This window comes from Syngnathoides biaculeatus, chromosome 11, assembly GCF_019802595.1.
Source record: "Syngnathoides biaculeatus isolate LvHL_M chromosome 11, ASM1980259v1, whole genome shotgun sequence".
NCBI lineage: Eukaryota > Metazoa > Chordata > Actinopteri > Syngnathiformes > Syngnathidae > Syngnathoides > Syngnathoides biaculeatus.
Window position 1 is genome coordinate 12785102 of NC_084650.1, and position 18882 is coordinate 12803983.

Genomic DNA, 18882 nt, shown 5'->3' on the forward strand with positions numbered 1-18882 from the left:
AGGGACTGGAACAAATGAAGCTACGCAAGTGCGGCTGCTTCCCTTGCTTGCTGACAAATGAGGAGACGCGAAACATGAATTATTTGCCACTTTGATCAACTGGTTTTAGAGGATTACACGCACCAAGTCTATGCTGCACAGAAAATTATGGCTGCCGACTGGCGGAAAGACATTATGGCGGGTTCACACAGGATCTTTTTCAAAGCGTCCCATTCATTATACATGGACACAGTGCAAGGCATTCTGGGTATGACAATGCTCACAAAACATTAGCAGTGCCTCAATGATTTATTCATTTATCATATTTCACTAACAATTAAATTTGTCATGAATTGAGTAACATGTTTGAGCTAGATTTAGTTAGATTACATTTGGAGAGAGTTTGCAGTGAACAACAAAATGTTTTTCCTCATAAACAGTGGTGCCTCTACTCACAAAAAACTGTGGTACCTCTACTCACAAAATTACTTTATTCCGGTAGTTGGTAACATTCATTTTTCGTAAGTCGAAGCACTTTTTACATGTAAATACCCTAATTGCCCTGCCCACTGTGCCCACCTAGCCAAAGTCACATGGGGGAGAAACTATGCAATATAAATGAGAATGCTAAAAAAATCGTGCAATTTTGTATTTTTTTTTGCATAAATGTTGCGTGGCACCTGTTGAAGCGCTTGGCTTACAGAGTAAAATAGTATGATATTCTATGTTTTTTTTTTCTTATTCAAGTAAATTTACCTTTACTCATCAGGTTATCAAGCTCATGCCTCTAATTTTAATTTTACAACTGGTGCACCGTGTGGCAATAGCCATTCAGAGCCTGCAGAGACAGGAGACGTGACCGAATCATTTGTCAATCATTTGCATGCACACACACAACCTCGCAGGGAGACGCTGACGCCTCACACGGTTTTCTTGGTTGGATTATTTAACTCTTGCCACCAAATAAAGTTTCAAAGAAGGAAATGGACAACTCTCCACTTGCAATCAAGGCCAAACACATATAACAGCTGCATATTGCTGAAATTGGTAAACCACTGGCAGCAAAATACTAAACGAACAGTGATGTCACTGTTCTCATGAAATAAATTGATCACCTCTCATATTTTTGATTGACTTTACATTCCAAAAAATATCACTTTTCTTTCCCAGAGATGTGAGGGGACTTAGTTGCGGGCTTGGGCAGGGGATGGAGTCAATACACCTTGCTAGCAGTTTGAAAACTCCGTACAGGACATTGAATTTATCTTTGACGATAAATTCACACATAAATACATTTTTTTTTTAAATATGCCGATCCCAACAGTCGGGCTGGCCAGCTATCGAATATTTTTAGAATCTATTCTACCAAGCACTCCACCAATTGCGTTAAAAAACATGATTTGTGTGGAAGTATTACATTTCCCAAATTGGGAGTGGCCGTCCTCACGTGCTACACTGTAGTATCAGTGACTTGTAATGTGTAAGGCTTTAAAAAGTGTGGCCTGGCGAGTCAGTTGGGATTCAGCAAATTTGAGTGTAAAGTTGACCACTGCGAGCTCAGGTTGGCAGCTGGCTTTCAACTCCTGTTTGCCATGTGACACGAGTCACTCGGGGCCAGTTGCAGCCATGCCATTAGAGTACGGATGTACAAATTTCACGACTGTTTTGCTTTCAAAAAAGTGATTAAAAGTGGACCAGCGGGTAGCCTCTTTCCTTGATAACCTGCTTTCTAATATGCAGTGCAAGTTATTTTCGCGTATCTACCGACGTTTACCTTATTTTGTGTCAGCAATCCTTGCACCTAGAGTTGTGAGAGCCAGTTCTGCATTGCAGCAGAGACACTGCACTGTTTTTTTTTTTGTGTGAAATGATTCCAAACTTTGGAGCGTCTCTGTCTTTTATGCACTTTTTTTCTTCTGGCTGGGCACCAAGGCGCCAACCTACTAGGTGATTCTGCGGCAATATTAGTCCATGTGAAATAATTATCACTCTGACGCATCGAAGCAGTGATTTTTTTTTGGGCACTTTTTAAAAAAAATGAATTATTCAAGTTATTTAAAAAAATCATTACAGCTCTAGTTAATGTGCTTACACTAGTGTGGCCATTAGGAATTACGTCAAACTAGTGATGGTCACCCCTGTGTGATTGAACTAGTTGGTCTAAAGAGAAAGTTGACATCGAAAGAGGGAAATTGAGCAAAATCCACGCAACAGCACCTCAATCTGGAATCAAGGAAACGTATGCAAAGGCCAATCCCTATGAATGAAATTTTTAATTTACATGATTTCATATAAAAAACAAAAAAAAGAAACCCTCCTGAAAGAGGTTGCATTTGACCTTGGACGCTCCACAGCGGTGTGTTTTCGCATGTTCTGCGCAATCGCGGCGCGTTTCCCCGCAATGAGCAACTATCGCATTTCCGGCAGACTCCGCCTCCCCCAGAACACAGTGCTGCCTTCAAGGGGCTTGAACCAACATCAAAGGCGACTGTGGGATTTTGCATTCCCGTCAGAGCATTACAACCTCTGGAGCTTCGCCCTCTTGACTGCCTGGCGAAAGGAGGGGAGGGAGGGAGGAGGGGGCGACGGCCCCGTCATCCTCGAAGCCATCCTTAATGTTTCCCGGAAAGAAAAAGGTTTGGTGGCAGAGGGAATCGAGGAGTGAAAGTCAAGTGAAGGCAAAGCGTGCCTCCTCTGATGGTTTTAGTGGAGGCACTTACTGCCCACCGCCACCACCCTTACTCCTTCCCGTGGTGAGATTCAGAAGTCTGCGAGAACAGCACTGTGCGCCTCTATGTCAGAGGTTTCTGCACAAAATATGATTTGCAGCTCACGGCGAGGGGAAAGCACAGCAGCAATCCTCTCCGCGAAGGAGCGCATTCGGCTCACCTGGCAAGATTCGAGAGAGGTCGGGAGGAGGGTCAGAAGCTATCATTATTATATCACCTGTCCTTGTTCTCGGACGCCGCACGATTCAGCCCATTGGTGACAACTTCCTGGTGCATGAGAGGATGATAAAAAGGCTGCTTAGCGTTAGCCTTTCACGTAAGCGGCGCTCTCGTGACTGATTACGAGCAGGGGGAGGGCAATTAAAGCAATGGTCGAACAAATGGCTGAGCAATAAAATATACAAAGCTGCACTTTAGCACTGTGTATAACGCATCCGATGCACCGTCCCACTGCGGCATAGCTTTCGACACATCGGTCGCATTTTTCTTTTTCCTGCAGCATCATTGGAAATTACTGCTAGATGGCTACGAGATGGGAACTACCAGTTCCAAAATGTCCCAAACAACTGAGAGGAAGCAAGAGTCGGGACTCCTAAACAGGTGCAATGTGGTTTTGAGGAAGGCACTCGGGCAGCAAAGAGTTCTAGAAAATGCGCTTACACGGTGATAGTACACAAAAACATTAAGCAGGTGTGTACAACGGAGCCTTTGCCTGAATACATTGCATTCCAGAACGTTGGTTGACCTCCAAATTTCTTCAGATTCTGAAACATTGTTTCCCCTATTAAATAATGCAAATTGAAATCATTTGTTCCATGGTCCAAGTATCACCAACATGATTGAAAGATTCAACTACACAGTCACACTAAAAACAATATAAATAGCAAAACAGAAAGTACAACAACTAACTTTAGTGAAGAACAATGTTCCCTCGAAGCTGCGCAACTGCGCATTTACGCACTTGTCGCACACTCTAAGCGCAGATGAAAAGAGATGCAGCGAACTGAACTACAGTCTGACGTATTTTTTTATTTTTAAATCACGCCACCACACTGCCTCTCACAACAAGCTGCTGGCCGGCCACACACTCTACTTCCTGGTTTACCTGACTCCGCCCCCTCCGCTCTTAAAGTGGTAATTACAATAGGCGTGTAATGTCAAAATTCCACCTTGGCACAGCTGATCGACAATGAACACACAGACGATAGCAGTGCCCAAAAAGTTAATTCTGTATTTATATATAGGAGGCAATATAATAATAATCCCACAACTGTTTGGGAGCATCATTCACCTTTCCACATGCATTGCAAAAGATATTCTGCAAGCAATAATTCAGTTTTACACCAAGAAAAACAGACGGGGATATGATTGTGGGTTTAAAAAAAAAAAAATGAAACAAAGTTGGAAGCGACATTTCAAATTTATAGTTCATAGTTGGCTTGGTTTGGTTAGCAATGTATTTTTTTTTGTTTGTTGACATTTTCAGTGTAAGTTTGCAAAAACACAAAATTGTTCTGATGGGAAGGTAATCTGCCTTTTAATGAGCCATGTAACTTCAATGGATGACACTGATTGACCACAGTGCATATGTCTGATGTTGCTCGCAGTGGTCAAAGGGGGCGCTCACGGCCTGCGCGTGTTTGCTCAGACGTAAAAAAAAAATTAGAAGGAACATTGGTGAAGAAGTCAATTAATTGTCATAAATGCTCCCGAGTGTCCACGCATCCAACTATTTTAAATATTTCTTGCATAAAAATAACTGAAAATGGGCGAAGCCCTGTAGACTCATTCACTGCCGTGGGCGTTTATATCCGTCAACTGCTTGGAGCCCAACCGTTTTATTGCCGCTGATGAATCATATTTGTCATGTATGTTTTTCTACAGGTAGGCATGGAAGTGGGTCTCGCCCAGCTCATCTGTAAAACTTTAGGTTCACAACACCACTGTATTGACTAACAAATCCCTTAAGATGGCAGCATTGCATCACTTTGAATTTGAGATCGGCACAAAAATCGAGTGGAACAAAGATTTGGAGGTGACTGCTTGTCACAACACCGATTAGGAAGAGAAATGCTGACACAAACGTCAAGTTTAGGCATTTTTCGAGCAGAGTATGTATATTTATGGTATCAACAGAACGCGTTGCGGTAAGTAATGGAAACTGTGTGTTGTGATAATGAGAAAAGAGATGTGAAAATTGAAACTCATGTTGAAAGCCCACACTAAGGTCATGAAGTGCGTCAGGACAATTTATAATCTGAAAATAAATATGCTCATATTAAATGCCCCTTTAAAGTTATGTTTTTGTCATTTAATAATTTGAGGTCTCACAAAAAACATAAAATACAAGCATCGCCTGTTCAGTCAATGTTCTGCTTGGCATGATTTAGCGGTTTGAGTGAAAAAACAACCCATGTTGTCCATTTGATTTTTCTGCACTTTTTAGGTGAAATTCAGTGCTTGTATTGTCAGAACACAAAACTCTGTGTGCCTTGAAAATGCTCTTAAAAAAAATGGGGAACAACTGTCAGTCAAGGAGGTAACATAAAACAATAAAACGCAATACGAGCTTTTTAGCACTCACATTCTCACTTGGCTTTGTTGTACTCTACGGTCTGCGGGCAGGTCTAAATTGCAAAAGACCACGTTTGTTTGTTTTTTTAATACTGTATAAATATAGTTATGCTTTTCTCGGGTAGTGATGAAACTACGATACTCGTGTCTTATTATAACCAAATGCCACAACCACCAAAATTAGGCCGACGAAACAGCTGGCAAAGAAAAAAATGAACTTATTTGAAATGTGACGAAATTCCCGTTTATAAACTACAACACGTGTGAACGAAAAGTCCATGGAGGATACGAGGGAGGGGGGGGTGGGGTGGGGGAGAAATCAGTTTTTAACTTTTAAAGCGCATCAGTTCCGTATGCATGCAATTTCGAACGACCTTAGCAAGGCAGCTGATGGGACTGAACCCCCCGCCCTGCCCGCGTGTGACCTTAAAGTAGGAAGAGGGCAAAGTGTTAACTTTCCCGTGCGTCGTGACTTCCTGGCTCGCTCGGGTGAACTTGCCTACAGTTAGCCCGTCGTCGAAGGGGGCTCAATTACGTCCGATTGAGGCCAACAGCTGCTGCGCTGTGTGATCAAGCAACGTTTAATGCGTCGGGTGGGGTGGGCACGAGCTACCCCCGCGCCAGTCAGTCAAAAATACGAATACGTACCAGTCGGTTGAGGCGTCTTCGTAGCATCTTGACTCGCAAAACGGCTTCGTTTCCAGTTCCTCCCTCCGCGAGCAACTTTCCACCCTAAAATGTTAGCTAGCTTCACTATCTATGCACTATTCTACGGACGTTAGTCGGAGGAGCCACGACGGCGACGCTACATCCTCTCGGTACGGGGGTAGGAGTTGCACTCCGCCGCCTCGTCACCACTGGCATCCTCTGCCGGCCGTGCGGCTCGGCGTCGCGGTTCTGCCGTCGCGCTTTTCCCCTTGGAGGCTCCAGGATGGAGCCGAGACGGACATCTCGCTGGCCGGCTTGCCTCGGGCGCCCTGTTGCTGCTGCGGCGGCGGCTCGCCTCTTCGCCTGCCCCGCACCGATACCGGAAACTGCCGCTCGAGTCCGTTTGAACTTGTGCTCACCGGCGACCCGTTCCGGTGGCGTCGCCGCCACCAAGCAAGAAGTCTCACGGAGTGACTGCCTGAGCGGAGGCGGCGGCGGCGGCGTCTTCTTCCAGTAAAGACGATCGCTCGCCCCTCCCGGCCGAAGGTGCGGCAACTTTGTCTCGCGGTGCCATCTGGGTAATGTGGTCCTGCGGACTACAAAAGGCGCTTCCGCAATCCTCTCCCAGCTCCATCGCGTGGGCTTCGGTTTCGACTGTGACGTCACGTCCACCGAACCTTCATCCGGACTCGAACGTACGTATGCTTCGTACGAGACGTTACGTTTCCAAACCTTTTATGTATTCACAGAGAGAAAGAGAATGTGTACACATCAAAGGAAACGCATTTATATAAATAATTTAAAAAAAAATCAACCATTCACTTTTTTGATGATAATTATCCCCTCTGGGATCACCGGTGAGGGCTTCCAAACTTACCCCGGACTGGTCGGGGAGAACGTGCAAAGGCTGCAGGGCAAGGCGGGAAAAGGGATTCGAACCCTGAGCGTCAAAACTGATGGAGACGCGATCTGTACGAGGCCACTCTGCTGAACCGCGTAAATAATTGATTTGAATGCAAACTAGTAAATCTCCCCCCTTTTAGTCTTTCATTTAGTCAGTGCACAAAATCCTGACAAAATCCGCCAATCAATCAAAACTGACGCAATTTCTTTTGAAAATATTGGACTCTACTACCATCTAGTGTACAAACGACAGAAGCGCAGAAATGTATTTATTCATTTGTTTGTTCTTTTGAAATTGTTTTAACTAGTAAAGCAAACGTGTCAGGACAAAGAGGAGCCAGGGTACACAATCAGCATCCAATTTCACAACTACTTTTTTTGCATTGTTGTAAATTGGAAAATAACATAAGTATATAATATACAACTTTATAAGCTACGATGATGACAATAATAATACTATATCATCCATCCATCCGTTTCGTGAGCCGCTTATCCTCACTAGGGAGTGGCGGAGCCTATCCCAGCTGTCAACGGGCAGGAGGCGGGATACACCCTGAACTGGTCGCCAGCCAATCACAGGGCACATGGAGACAAGCATAATATATCATTATTATTATTGTTGTTTTCGTCTTCAAAAATCACTGTTGATCTTTTGTAACCTCAAAAGTGGGTATGTTGGGGACGGTCGTAAAGTGCAGACGTGTGCGCAAAAGGTAGCTGCAATTAAAATTATTTTCCACGAGGTGGCAGTCGAGCAACACAAAAAACGCCCTAATGTACTTCAACTTGTTGCATGGAAGGCTAAACCACAGGCAAGAAAGGCCACAAAGATACAAATATTTTATAAATAAGCATTTTATTGCAATTATTAGCACAAGATGCTAAATCTTGAATACATTCTTTATGTATGTTCGTTATAGTTATATATGAAGTGTCGGATGCTATTAGCTCACAGTGAAGATGTGACAAGTTTGAAATGAAACAATAGCCCCGTTTTTTTTTTTTTTTTTTTTTGTTTTGTTTTGTTTTTTTATTTTTATTTTTTTTTTTACCTTGCATTGCCTCGGAAAAATACCTTTCTGGTTGCTTGTCTGGGTGATTAAGAACCAATCCATCTGTCCATTCATCCATCACTGCACTATTACATTATTTATTCCTGATATCTATTGGAATGTCAAAATGTCAATTATCCAACAGCATCATTCAAGTTAATATCTTTTTATTGCAATCGTATACCAAACAACACCACAACTTAACCCCAAAATTGTGTTCAATTGCTAATTTAATATGCTAAAGTAGCTAATAGGTTAAAATGGTCGAATATGTCCAGTACAATAATAATAATTATTATTATTAATAATTACGGGCATCCATGTCAAAAATCTGTGCAAAACTGCCCCCCCCCACACACACACACACACTCTACCCCTGACCAGAAAAAAAAAAGTCCTTTCAAGCTGAAGTTTGCAATTAAAAAATAAAAAAAACCACACACACATTTTTAAGCTCATATGTTAAAATTGTCTTGATGACCTGCCAGTAGAACGTTATTAAAAATACTCCCTTGCGAAATCATTCGTCCTTGGCCTTATCTGGTAACTCTAATTTCATTTGAATTGTTATTTCAAAAATTTGAGACGGTGGGACAAGAATGACCACCGAGATCGCACATTCACAAGAACCCTGACTGAAAAATCTGTCAATCAGTTGCACGCACCCACTGTGCACACGGACGCTCACAGGGACACGTGCAGAAGGAGGTTATTGTAGTTTCTTGGCAGGATTCTTTTGCTCCAGTGGAAAAAAAAAAAAGTATTAGGTCATTTTTTTCTTTCTCTCTCGAGACAGAAAAATGACTAAATCCGTCGCAGTGGCCCCCAAGGCCGCTCACAACTTGGATAAAAATAAACCAGCCGGTAGACCAGGCATCTCGCTGCGGACCGAGCACACCATCTTCCCGATTCTTTTTGTACTTGAGTAACCTGTGATGGAAATGATACTAGATTCTAATTCCAAAAATTGTTTTGAAAAGTTCAATGCTGTTCCTTTAATATTTCATAAAAGCAAATGACTGTGATCACACCCTCTTTCCAAACTTTTTCAAATGTGTTTGAGCCGTGAAGAAGACAATAAATAAAACCTTGAACTGATTAAGCAGCGTAACAGGCTAAAATGAGTCCGGATGCGGCGAAAACTTTGTGGCTGACCGTTTCCTTCGAAATTATAGCGAAGCGTAACAATTATCACGTTGAAACAAAACCGCATTACTCAGGGTGGCACTGTGGCTCAGCTGCTAAAGCGTTGTCCTCACAGTTCTGAGGACCCGGTTTCGATCCCTCCCCGCCTGTGTGGAGTTTGCATGTTCTCCCCCCTGCCTGCGTGGCTTTTCACCGGGTGGGCACTCCAGTTTCCTCCCGCATTCCAAAAACATGCAACATTTATTGGACACTTTAAATTGCCCCTAGGTGTGATTGTGAGTGCGGCTGTTTGTCTCTATTGGCCCTGCGATTGGCTGGCGACCGGTTCAGGGTGTACCCCCGCCCATTGACAGCTGAGATAGGCTCCAGCACTCCCTGCGACCCTTGTAAGGACAAGCGGCAAAGGAAGTGGATGGATGGAAGGACCTAACTATTTTCCCTCATTATTGATGAAAAATTCAACCTTCCAATCTTGAGGCGACGTAATGCTGCACGACTCCCGCAGAGCAACAAATTGTTAAGACCGTTCAAGCGTTAATAGATTTGTCGTTGAGCTATTTTCAACACTTTAAATTGGTTTGTAATGTGAAAAAGTAGCGGACGCCAATATGGATTTGACCAAAAATATGAATTTGACCAACTTTGATCGTACAAGAGTCAGGAATGGTTTTATCGGTCACATTTCGCTTTGAATCATATGCAAAAATGAATGTATCGATGGGAGGATTACTCGGATGTATCCGACCTAACTATTCTCACTCATGGTTGATGAAAAATTCCTTCTTCCAATCTCGAGGCGACGTAATTCTGCGCGGCTCCCGCAGAGCAACAAATCGTTAGACCGTTCGAGAGTTTATAGATTTGTTTCCGAGCTATTTTCAACACTTTAAATTTGTCAGTCATGCAAAAAAGTAACAGAAGGCGATATGGATTTGACCAAAAATGTGAAATTGACCAACTTTGAAGACACACGAGTCATATCGGTCACATTTCGCTTTGAATCATATGCAAAAATGAATGTATCGGAGAGAATTTCAGGCTTGGGCTGTTGATTGAAAGTGCACGCCGGAGATTCGAATTTGGTGGGCATTCCCTCCGTGGCTCTCCCCTCGTGTGTCTCCGTTGTACTTGTGAATTTAAACTGACAGCCTCTGTGGAGGAGTTTGGAGACTTCCCCAGCCATCTGTCTTAGAGGACCTCCGCACCCCCCACCCCCTCCTTCCATTTCCCGCCCGGCACGCATCGCTCATTCCCACACTGGGCCTTTGTCAGCAGTTCCTGTCCGCGGTCTAGGCGTGGCGTACGCGGAGGCCGGGGCGACCGTGGGCGCTTTCAGAGGCACCTGCGCATGGGACAAAGGGCCGAGGGTGCTGAGGCTGAAGACAGATTGATGCTTTGTGCGCTGGGCCCGGAGAGAGCCAGCGAGCAAGGGAGCGAGTGGGGCGGAGGATAGTTAGCTGAGAAGTTTCTGGGAGAGGATTTTCAGGGGTACGAGCGGGGTGAAGGAGGTGGTGGGGGTGGGGGTCGGTCCGTCACTCCAGTCTGTGTGAGTCCAAGCTTTTACGGAGAGCGCCCGGAGAGATTGACAGCCTTTGTGGGCCGCATCCCCGCACAATGGTCATGCTTTAATGGGCGCTAAAACTAAGAGAAGAGCCTTTGGGGAAGGGTTTTTTTTTTTTTTTTTTTTTTTTTAAGGAGGGGAGGTGCTGCTCGCTGGCTGCCACGGCAGTGCGGGGACATTGAGGGACGGGGGTGGGGTGGGGGGGGTGGGGCCAAAGGGCTTTACTGCTTTGCTTAGTGGGGACCAATTCATGGGTATTCAGTCCGAGGCTCGTTATTCACTGAATGCGTCCAGCGGAGGAATGCAGCAGCATCAATTAGAATGTGTTTCTAGATAGCAACGCCGGGAAGAAAATCTCTTTTCTCTCCCTTTTCTCGCGGGACAACATGCTCCCGACTATAGGAGGTGTCAGAGCCACAAAGCCTTTTTTGTGGCGCTCTCTCCATTACATTACCAACGCAATATGTAAGGTGGGGACTCTTTTGATTTAAATTAAGTGGAAAAAAACACTAAATCCTATTTTTATTCAGTGGGGATAATGGCGTTATACTCCATAAAGGTCTTTTTTAACTACTTAGCTTCAAATTGTCCCCGGGTCCCTTTTCACTCCGACGCAGTGTCTTACTCTCATTGGGGGGATTCTATTTATTCAATGGCGGAGGGTCAAAGACTGTCTGTTAAACAGAGTTGCTTGTCGCCTTAACTGCCGCATCACTTCTAATTGTGTATCGGTGGGTCAGCGGTTTGTTAAGGTGTCCCCTCCAAGAAAGGAGGAGTGGATATGAATTTAAACAGTATCTTGTAAGGCATTGTTTGGAGTGGGCTCGGGCCACCACTCCAGCCTCACGGGGTTCTTTCAGTACCGACTATTTTTTTTCCCGTTCTTTCACTGTTACTACGTTCAACGTGCGTGGAGGGAATGAAAGGAGAGGAAGGAGCAGAAAACGCTTTAGCGGCGATCGCAGGACAAGGTTGACGGAATTACTGCTTTATATTATTTACCATATTTAAAATTTGGGCAGCTTAAGCCGACCTGAAATCACACGCGCGTCCGGCGATTATTGACCTAAAGTGTGGACATAAAATATCAACACAGATGTATACGACACCCCAATTTTTTCCATCTTTTTCAAATAGAAATTTATGCAGTTTCTCATTGTAGCGTGAAATTAATGCCGCGAAGGAATATAATGTTAAAGGTTGTTGGGGGGTTTTTTTTCCCCACAAAATTAATCTACAAACATCAAGGTATTCTGCGGCACGGTGGTTCAGCTGGAATGCGTTGGCCTCACAGTTCTGAGGTCCCGGGTTCGATCCCGGACCTACCTGTGTGGAGTCTCCATGTTCTCCCCCTGCCTGCGTGGGTTTTTCTCCGGGCACTTTGGTTTCCTCCCACATCCCCAAAACATGCAACATTAATTGGACACTCTAAATTGCCCTGAGGTGTGATTGTGAGTGCGGCTGTTTGTCTCGATGTGCCCTGTGAATGGCAGGGTGTACCCCGCCGAAAAGCTTCAGCGCTGCCCGCGACCATTGTGAGGATAAGCGGCAAAGAAAATGGATGCATGGAAGTTTGGAACTACTCTGAAGCCGAGTGTCACGGAAAAGACAAAATAGCCTCATAACCTGTCGTGGTTACTCATAATACCGTACTTACATAATAAATACATTTCCAAATGTAATTTTGTTGGAAAACAATTGCCATATTTTAATTTTTCCCGTCAGGTGCAGGTCGGGATCCATTTCACCTCTAATTTACTCGCTTTTCGCACAAGACGATACAGATGATATTTATGCTGCGACGTGAAGCAATTGGATTTTTAATTTTTTTTTCTCCCCCCCCCCCACGCGGTTTAGGGTTAATGAGAACCGACTGGCAGGAACCTTCTTGTAGGAAGGTGTGGATTTCAATATGGGCAATTACGCGCCATTTCAAGCCAAATGTGCCAAATTTGCATGCTGTGAAAAGGGCGAGCCACAGTCGCACAAGTGTATGAAAAGTGCCCTAAATTGGAGCAAACATCAAGACGTGCAGAAACGCATCCCCGCCGTAACTGATTGTGCGATTGTAGGGGTGGGTGGCGGGGGGGTGGGGCGAGCTCGAAACGCAGGCGGCAATTAAACGCGCTTCTTCTGCGCCCCAAAGAATTGGCAGGTTATTATGCGGGCCAAGTGTCAGCACATTGAGAAGCGGCACGGGTGACGGATGGATGGAGGGCGGCGTCATTTGCAGCAAAATGTGCTCAAATATGGACAGATGTCTTCTTCATACATGGCTGTCAATTGGGCTGGGAGAGGAAGGATAGAAGGATGGATGGATGGCCTCCTCTAAGAGACAGCACTTCCTGCCCCGAGTACTGAGAGGGCACGAGAGGAAGAGGCTAAGGGGAATGGGAAGGGGGGGGGGGGGGGTTGGGCTCTCAGTGGGGGGAGACTTCCCTGAAACACCAGTTGATGGGTTTCTCGCACAAAAGCTGGAGTGACGCAGTCTGCGCTGCTGCAGAACAGCCTGGTCTCTGTCTGGATTAGACCCTGCCGCCGCGCACAAAGGGGAGCTCGAGTAAACGGTCCATGAATGTTGATTAATTGATGCCATTTTTCTGCGCCGTGTCATGGAGATCGAGAGGGGCCGCGGAGCCCCGGCGAGAGCTCGGGTCCACGGCGACGTCGGCTTTCCGTCCAAATGTTACACAAGCGCAGAACTGCCAGCAGCACTCACACTGTCTATTGAAACAGAAGCATATATATATATATATATATATATATGTTTATGTATATATATATATATATATAAATATATATATGCCAGTGAGAATACAGAATATGTATGTATTATAGATGCTGTAGTATAGATGCTTTTGTAAACTAATGCTGAAATTAGAAGCACTGATTCAGCTGCTAAAATGTATAAAGTGCAGACTGAAATATACTTACTGTGTAGAACACAACTATAAAAGGAGTTCATTTTTACTCTCGATGACATATAATAACCGTTTGAATTATTTGCCATTTGCTCCCCGAGATTTCAATCGATCAGTCAATCAAGATCGCAACCTCGGTACTTTATTCATTCAGTTCAAATACATCAGGAACGGATAAAATAGTAAACGGGGGCCCACTAATATTCTTGGCCATTCTGTATTAGGCGTCCCTCCCCCACTCGAAAGAACTTGAGAACCTTCTTCATCATTAACTGCCGCAGTTTCGACGTGGAGTTAGCTCGCCAACTGTGCCTGCAACCCAAAAACGCAGCTTCCTTTCTGATCCGCCGGTGTGGCCGCGGGGGGCGCGCATGTCATGCGGAGAAAGACCCGACAGTGAGGAGGGGGAATTTTGTGGTTACTGGCGTAAAAGGGTCTGACGTGACATTCAGCGTGACTTGTGCTTCAGGCTGGCTTGACCGCTTCGGAGAAAAGATAGCGAGGGTGGATGACTTCAAATACTTGGGGTCAACAATCCAAACCAGTGGAGAGTGTGGTAAGGAAGTGAAGAAACTGGACAAAGAGTGGTGGCGGAAGGTGTCTGGTGTTCTATGTGACAGAAGAGTCTCCGCTAGGATGAAGGGCAAAGTTTATAAAACAGCGGTGAGGCCGGTACAGATTAGAGACCGTGGCACTCAAGAAAAACCAGGAAGTAGAACTGGAGGTGGCAGAAATGAAGATGTTGAGGTTCTCGCTTGGATAGGATTAGAAATGAGCTCATTAGAGGGACAGCCAAAGTTGGATGTTTTGGAGACAAGGTTAGAGAGAGCAGACGTCGATGGTTTGGACATGTTTAGAGACGAGAGAGTGAGTATATTGGTAGAAGGGTGCTGAGGGTGGAGCTGCCAGGCAAAAGAGCGAGAGGAAGACCAAAGAAAAGGTTGATGGATGTGGTGAGAGAGGAAGATGCACGAGATAGGCTTAGATGGGAAAAGATGACACGCTCGGGCAACCCCTAACGGGATAAGCTGAAAGTAAAAGAAGAAGAAGATTGTAAATGACCGCTCCAGAGAAGCCGTTTTCATGTTCTCCTATACCTATGTATAATGCGCACTAATAATTGTTGAGGGGATAAAATACGCATTACACAGGAGAAATTACGGTACGTAAGATACCTTTGAGTTCAGCCTTAGGTTAGCCTTATGCTTTATTGCACGGGACAAGCCGAAAGGAAAAGAAGAAGAAGAATATATGTACTTTGGTAAAGTTATGGCTAGATCTCACTTGGTATTCTGAAACGTCAACTTTATTGTGAAACCTCGAGCGTGCGTCTGCAGTTCAACTTTCAAATATCAGCAAAACTAGTGGCCAACGGGTGGCCGCTCATGAAAACTAGTTTCACTATCCCGCACAGCGCGCGTTAGTTCAGTGGCGTTCAGCCGCGTCGCTCGGTGGGCGGCGTGCCTTAATCCCCTTGGCTTCAATCCGTGCGAGCGTTTGCCAGTAAACAAAGTTCCAAGAGCCGGCCGGGTCAAGCCGGAATCCTTTGACTCCCGACGGCGCTCAGGTGGCCGAGGCCCGCGGGGGAGGTTCCCACGATGGCGTTTCAGGGGTACAGGTGCGCCGGGAGAATGAGGGTGGCCCAGGGCAGGGAGGGGCCAAGCACTGGCCCGTAGCCCACCTCAATGGAGGGATCCCAGGGCCCGGCTCAATAGGTCGGGTTCCACTTGATGGGGAGAGAAAGAAGCGTTTTAGCCACTGCCCAGCAGGAAAGATCTGGTTGTGGGAGACCTCTTTCAGGACTCAGTGTTTGTCTGAAGGCTGTCACAGCAGATGAGTACTCAGCAAACAGCGTGAACAAGGATTTGAACCAGAAAACCAACAGAGCCTTGACAATATTGTGATTGGGCCTTGTCTCCTTAGAGGGGGCTGAAAGCTGAATTGAGAGCAGGAACAAGTGCACATTCAGAGCGGGGGCCGAGTCGCCTTTGGGGCATGTTTTATGGTTTTTGACGACTGTATGCGGCGGATAAAGCAAAGTCATGTTAATTTCCCCCCCCCCCCCCCCCCCTTCCACTTTCTTGCACCTGAAAAGACGCTGACAACAAAGACGCGCAAAGTCAAACGTGAATGAGACCTCGGCCGTCTCCCGACCCAGGATGGGCGACACCTTGTAAAATTGCCGAGTTTGTTTATGCTGTTGTGGACAACAACAACAAAAAACTCCCCTAATGAATCCAATTTGGACGCCGCATTCCAGATAAGTGGAATTGCCCACGCCGCCTCAGATGTAGTTCGAGTCCGGGTGAGGTGGTCTTCACTTCAAATGCATTGTCATTGCGCATGTTTACACAGCCGCAGTGACTGATGTGGACACTCATACACGTTGGCTTTTGGCACCTGTTTTTCGCGCCGAGAAGGATTAGCGAAGCACGTCTGATTCATGCCCAACAGGCACTTTTATGATCTTTTATTATTCTGCACGACACAATACACAGGATGTATTTATGTGAAATTTACTATATAGTACACCGGCGTGTCTAATGAGTCTGACGTTCAAAGTTGCAGTTGTCCGTCGATTATTCAAATAACCTCCGGGCTGTGACCGCCTTTTTTTCATTGGCATTTTCGCTTGCTTGTGACGGTTATGATACAGTTATAAACCGTTATGTTTGAGCGCTATTAACTCTGCCTGGCAACAGATGATCACGCCACCATAGTGTATTATTGAAAAAATGCTTGGTATACAAATGTGCAGTCACACACGTCAATCTGGCGCGCTTTTAATATTTTCAGTGCTCGCGTGCAGCTGTGAGCTACTTATATGCACGTAAATACTATTCGCTAGCAGGTCTGTGGTGTTATTATTATGATTTGGTGAACAGATGCATATTGTAATCAGTAAATCAACAAATGCAATCTTACACTTTTAGTATCAATTTTTTTTTTTTTTTTGCCTTTAGTTCCCCGCAAAGGTCGGCAAATACGCAAATTTTGCGAATCCTGAACCGTGGCTATGCTAACATCTTACACGTTTGTCATTTTGTATTAAATTTAACAAAAAAAAAACATGCAGATGTTTTCAGCTAATAACAGCCACTTGGCTCCGCCCCCAAAATTGGCTAATGAGCAAATTTTGCAAATGCCGAACTGCCGATATGCAAACTGCTTTTGTATCAAAAATATACAAGGGCGGCACGGTGGACTCAGCTGGTAAAGCGTTGGCCTCACAGTTCTGAGGACCTGGGTTCGATCCAAGCCCCACCTTTGTGGAGTTTGCACGTTGTCCCCGTTCCTGCGTGGGTTTTCTCCGGGCACTCCGGTTTCCTCCCACATCCCCAAAACATGCAACATTAATTGGACATTCTAAATTGCCCATAGGTGTGATTGTGACTGTGGCTGTTTGCCTCCATGTGCCCTCAACCGATCCTCCCCGTTGACGGCTGGGATAGGCTCCAGCACTCCCCGCGACCCTGGTGAGGATAAGCGGCAAAGAAGATGGATGCATGGATAAAATATACAATTTTGTACCTAAGTTTTTTTTTAATTGAATAATGGAGTTGTTCCACCCCCAAAAATCTGCAAAATTCTCTGGATGTTAAGATGAGTGGTTGATTATTTTGTTTTGTCGACTCAATTGCACATTGAACACGTTATTTGCCGTAGATGAAATTAATAAAAAGCAACAGGTGGATAACAGAGCGAAGTGGGAGCCCGATGAAAGCAGATTACGCCGCAAGCGAAGCAATTTGGGACTTTTTGTTTCGGCTCTGGCTCGGTATACGTTTACGGAGCTATTTATCCGTTTGTTGTCGAATGAGCGGCGTGCACAAAGGGCAATGTTGTCTCTCGGAGGAGTTGGGGTAACTTTGAAGGCTTTTGAAGAAAGGGGGTGGGGGCGGCGGCGGCGGGGGGCTTGTGATGGAATGGGCCGGGAAGGACTGTGACTTCTCCATTGAGAGTGCGGTGGCACGCTGGATTAGCTTGATTTGCCTGTGAATGGGCTCCGTCCATTATTCTTGTTAGGGAGCTGTCACATCGAATTGAGAAAGTGAAAACGTCCTTTTATCAACCTTTTCCAAGTGAAACTGAACAGGCAATCAATAACTGAATTCAGCCTCGGAGGGGGAAAGTCAAGCAGAATGATATGGGCCCGTTATAAAAGGGCTGTTTGTCAAATCGCTAATGGGAAAAAAAGCGGATAAACTGATGTCATTTTTTTCATTTTTTTTTTTTATCCAGGCGCAGATGCTTTTCAGTTATTGAGTTTAGCACCTAAATGCCACAAATCCTTTTAGACTATTTAGATCACTTAGAAAGTTGATTTTAGTTACAATTATAGTCAGGTGACTTGATGTATGTTAGTGGGTCATATTAACGTAATAACTAAGCATTTTAAAATTGGTGTTGAAATTAAAATGAACCTTTATTTGGTCCGACTATCTGTTTTGTTTTTTTTTTACTCAATTTAATGTTATACTCAACAGACGATATTGCAGCGATGACGTGAATTTATGTTAAAACAGTATACTGTAATAGCATAGTAACTACATTTTCATTTTATTTATATTTGCCATATTGCTGCAATAAAATCCAAATCAGCTTTTATGAGTAGCGTGAAATTATTTTGTAATTTTGAGTCCAATTCCTATTTTCTGTTTAACCCAACACCCTATATTGCAAAGATAACATAAATGTATGTAATTTGTAATAAAATATTAGGTAAGATCTATTTTGGCATAATCACTGCACTAAATATGAACTCAACCTTTAATTTGTCTAAAATTTTGATTCTTTATTCAATTTTTATTTTCTGCTTAACTCCACAGGCTATATTGCTGAGATGCAATCATTTTGATATCATAACATAAATATGAAGCATTGTTTGGATTTTTCCTTCAATGAACTTCAAAAATCAACCTTTCTAAATTGTCATGGAAGATTCGTGCACTTTGATTTTTTGCCATTTCATTTTTATCTCAAACCCAATCATCTTGTGGCTAAAAATGAAACGTTTTTTTTTTTTTTTTTACTACATGAAACCAAAGCCCGAAAACTTTTATTCCAAAAGCTAGAAATTACTTTTCGATTCTGTCAGCTAAGTATTAAATGTCACTTGTATTTTAACTCCATTTTCATGACATGACGATGATGATGATAATGATGATGCTCATTTTGCAAAAGGCTCAATAAAATCCCAGCCAACAATTTGGGCCGGCTCCCCCCTTTTTTTTTTTTTTTTTTTTTTTTCCTCGGGTGCAAAACACCATATTGTTTTGGAGTTTCATTATATTGACCTTATTGTGTCTTTGTGCTTGTACTGACACCAAGATAATGCCTGAATACGGAGGGAATTATGCTCCGTATAA

At 44.4% G+C, this 18882-nt stretch overlaps 1 protein-coding gene across 1 annotated transcript in view; it reads right to left on the reverse strand.

Moving 5' to 3' along the window:
* Positions 1-6461, reverse strand: part of atp11c (ATPase phospholipid transporting 11C) — a 53068-nt gene extending 46607 nt beyond the window's left edge. The window contains exon 1 of the mRNA XM_061836017.1: positions 5931-6461. Coding sequence (XP_061692001.1) covers positions 5931-5957 — 27 coding nt within the window. The 5' untranslated portion in view covers positions 5958-6461. The remainder of the gene's footprint in view (positions 1-5930) is intronic.
* Positions 6462-18882: the final 12421 nt, after the last annotated feature.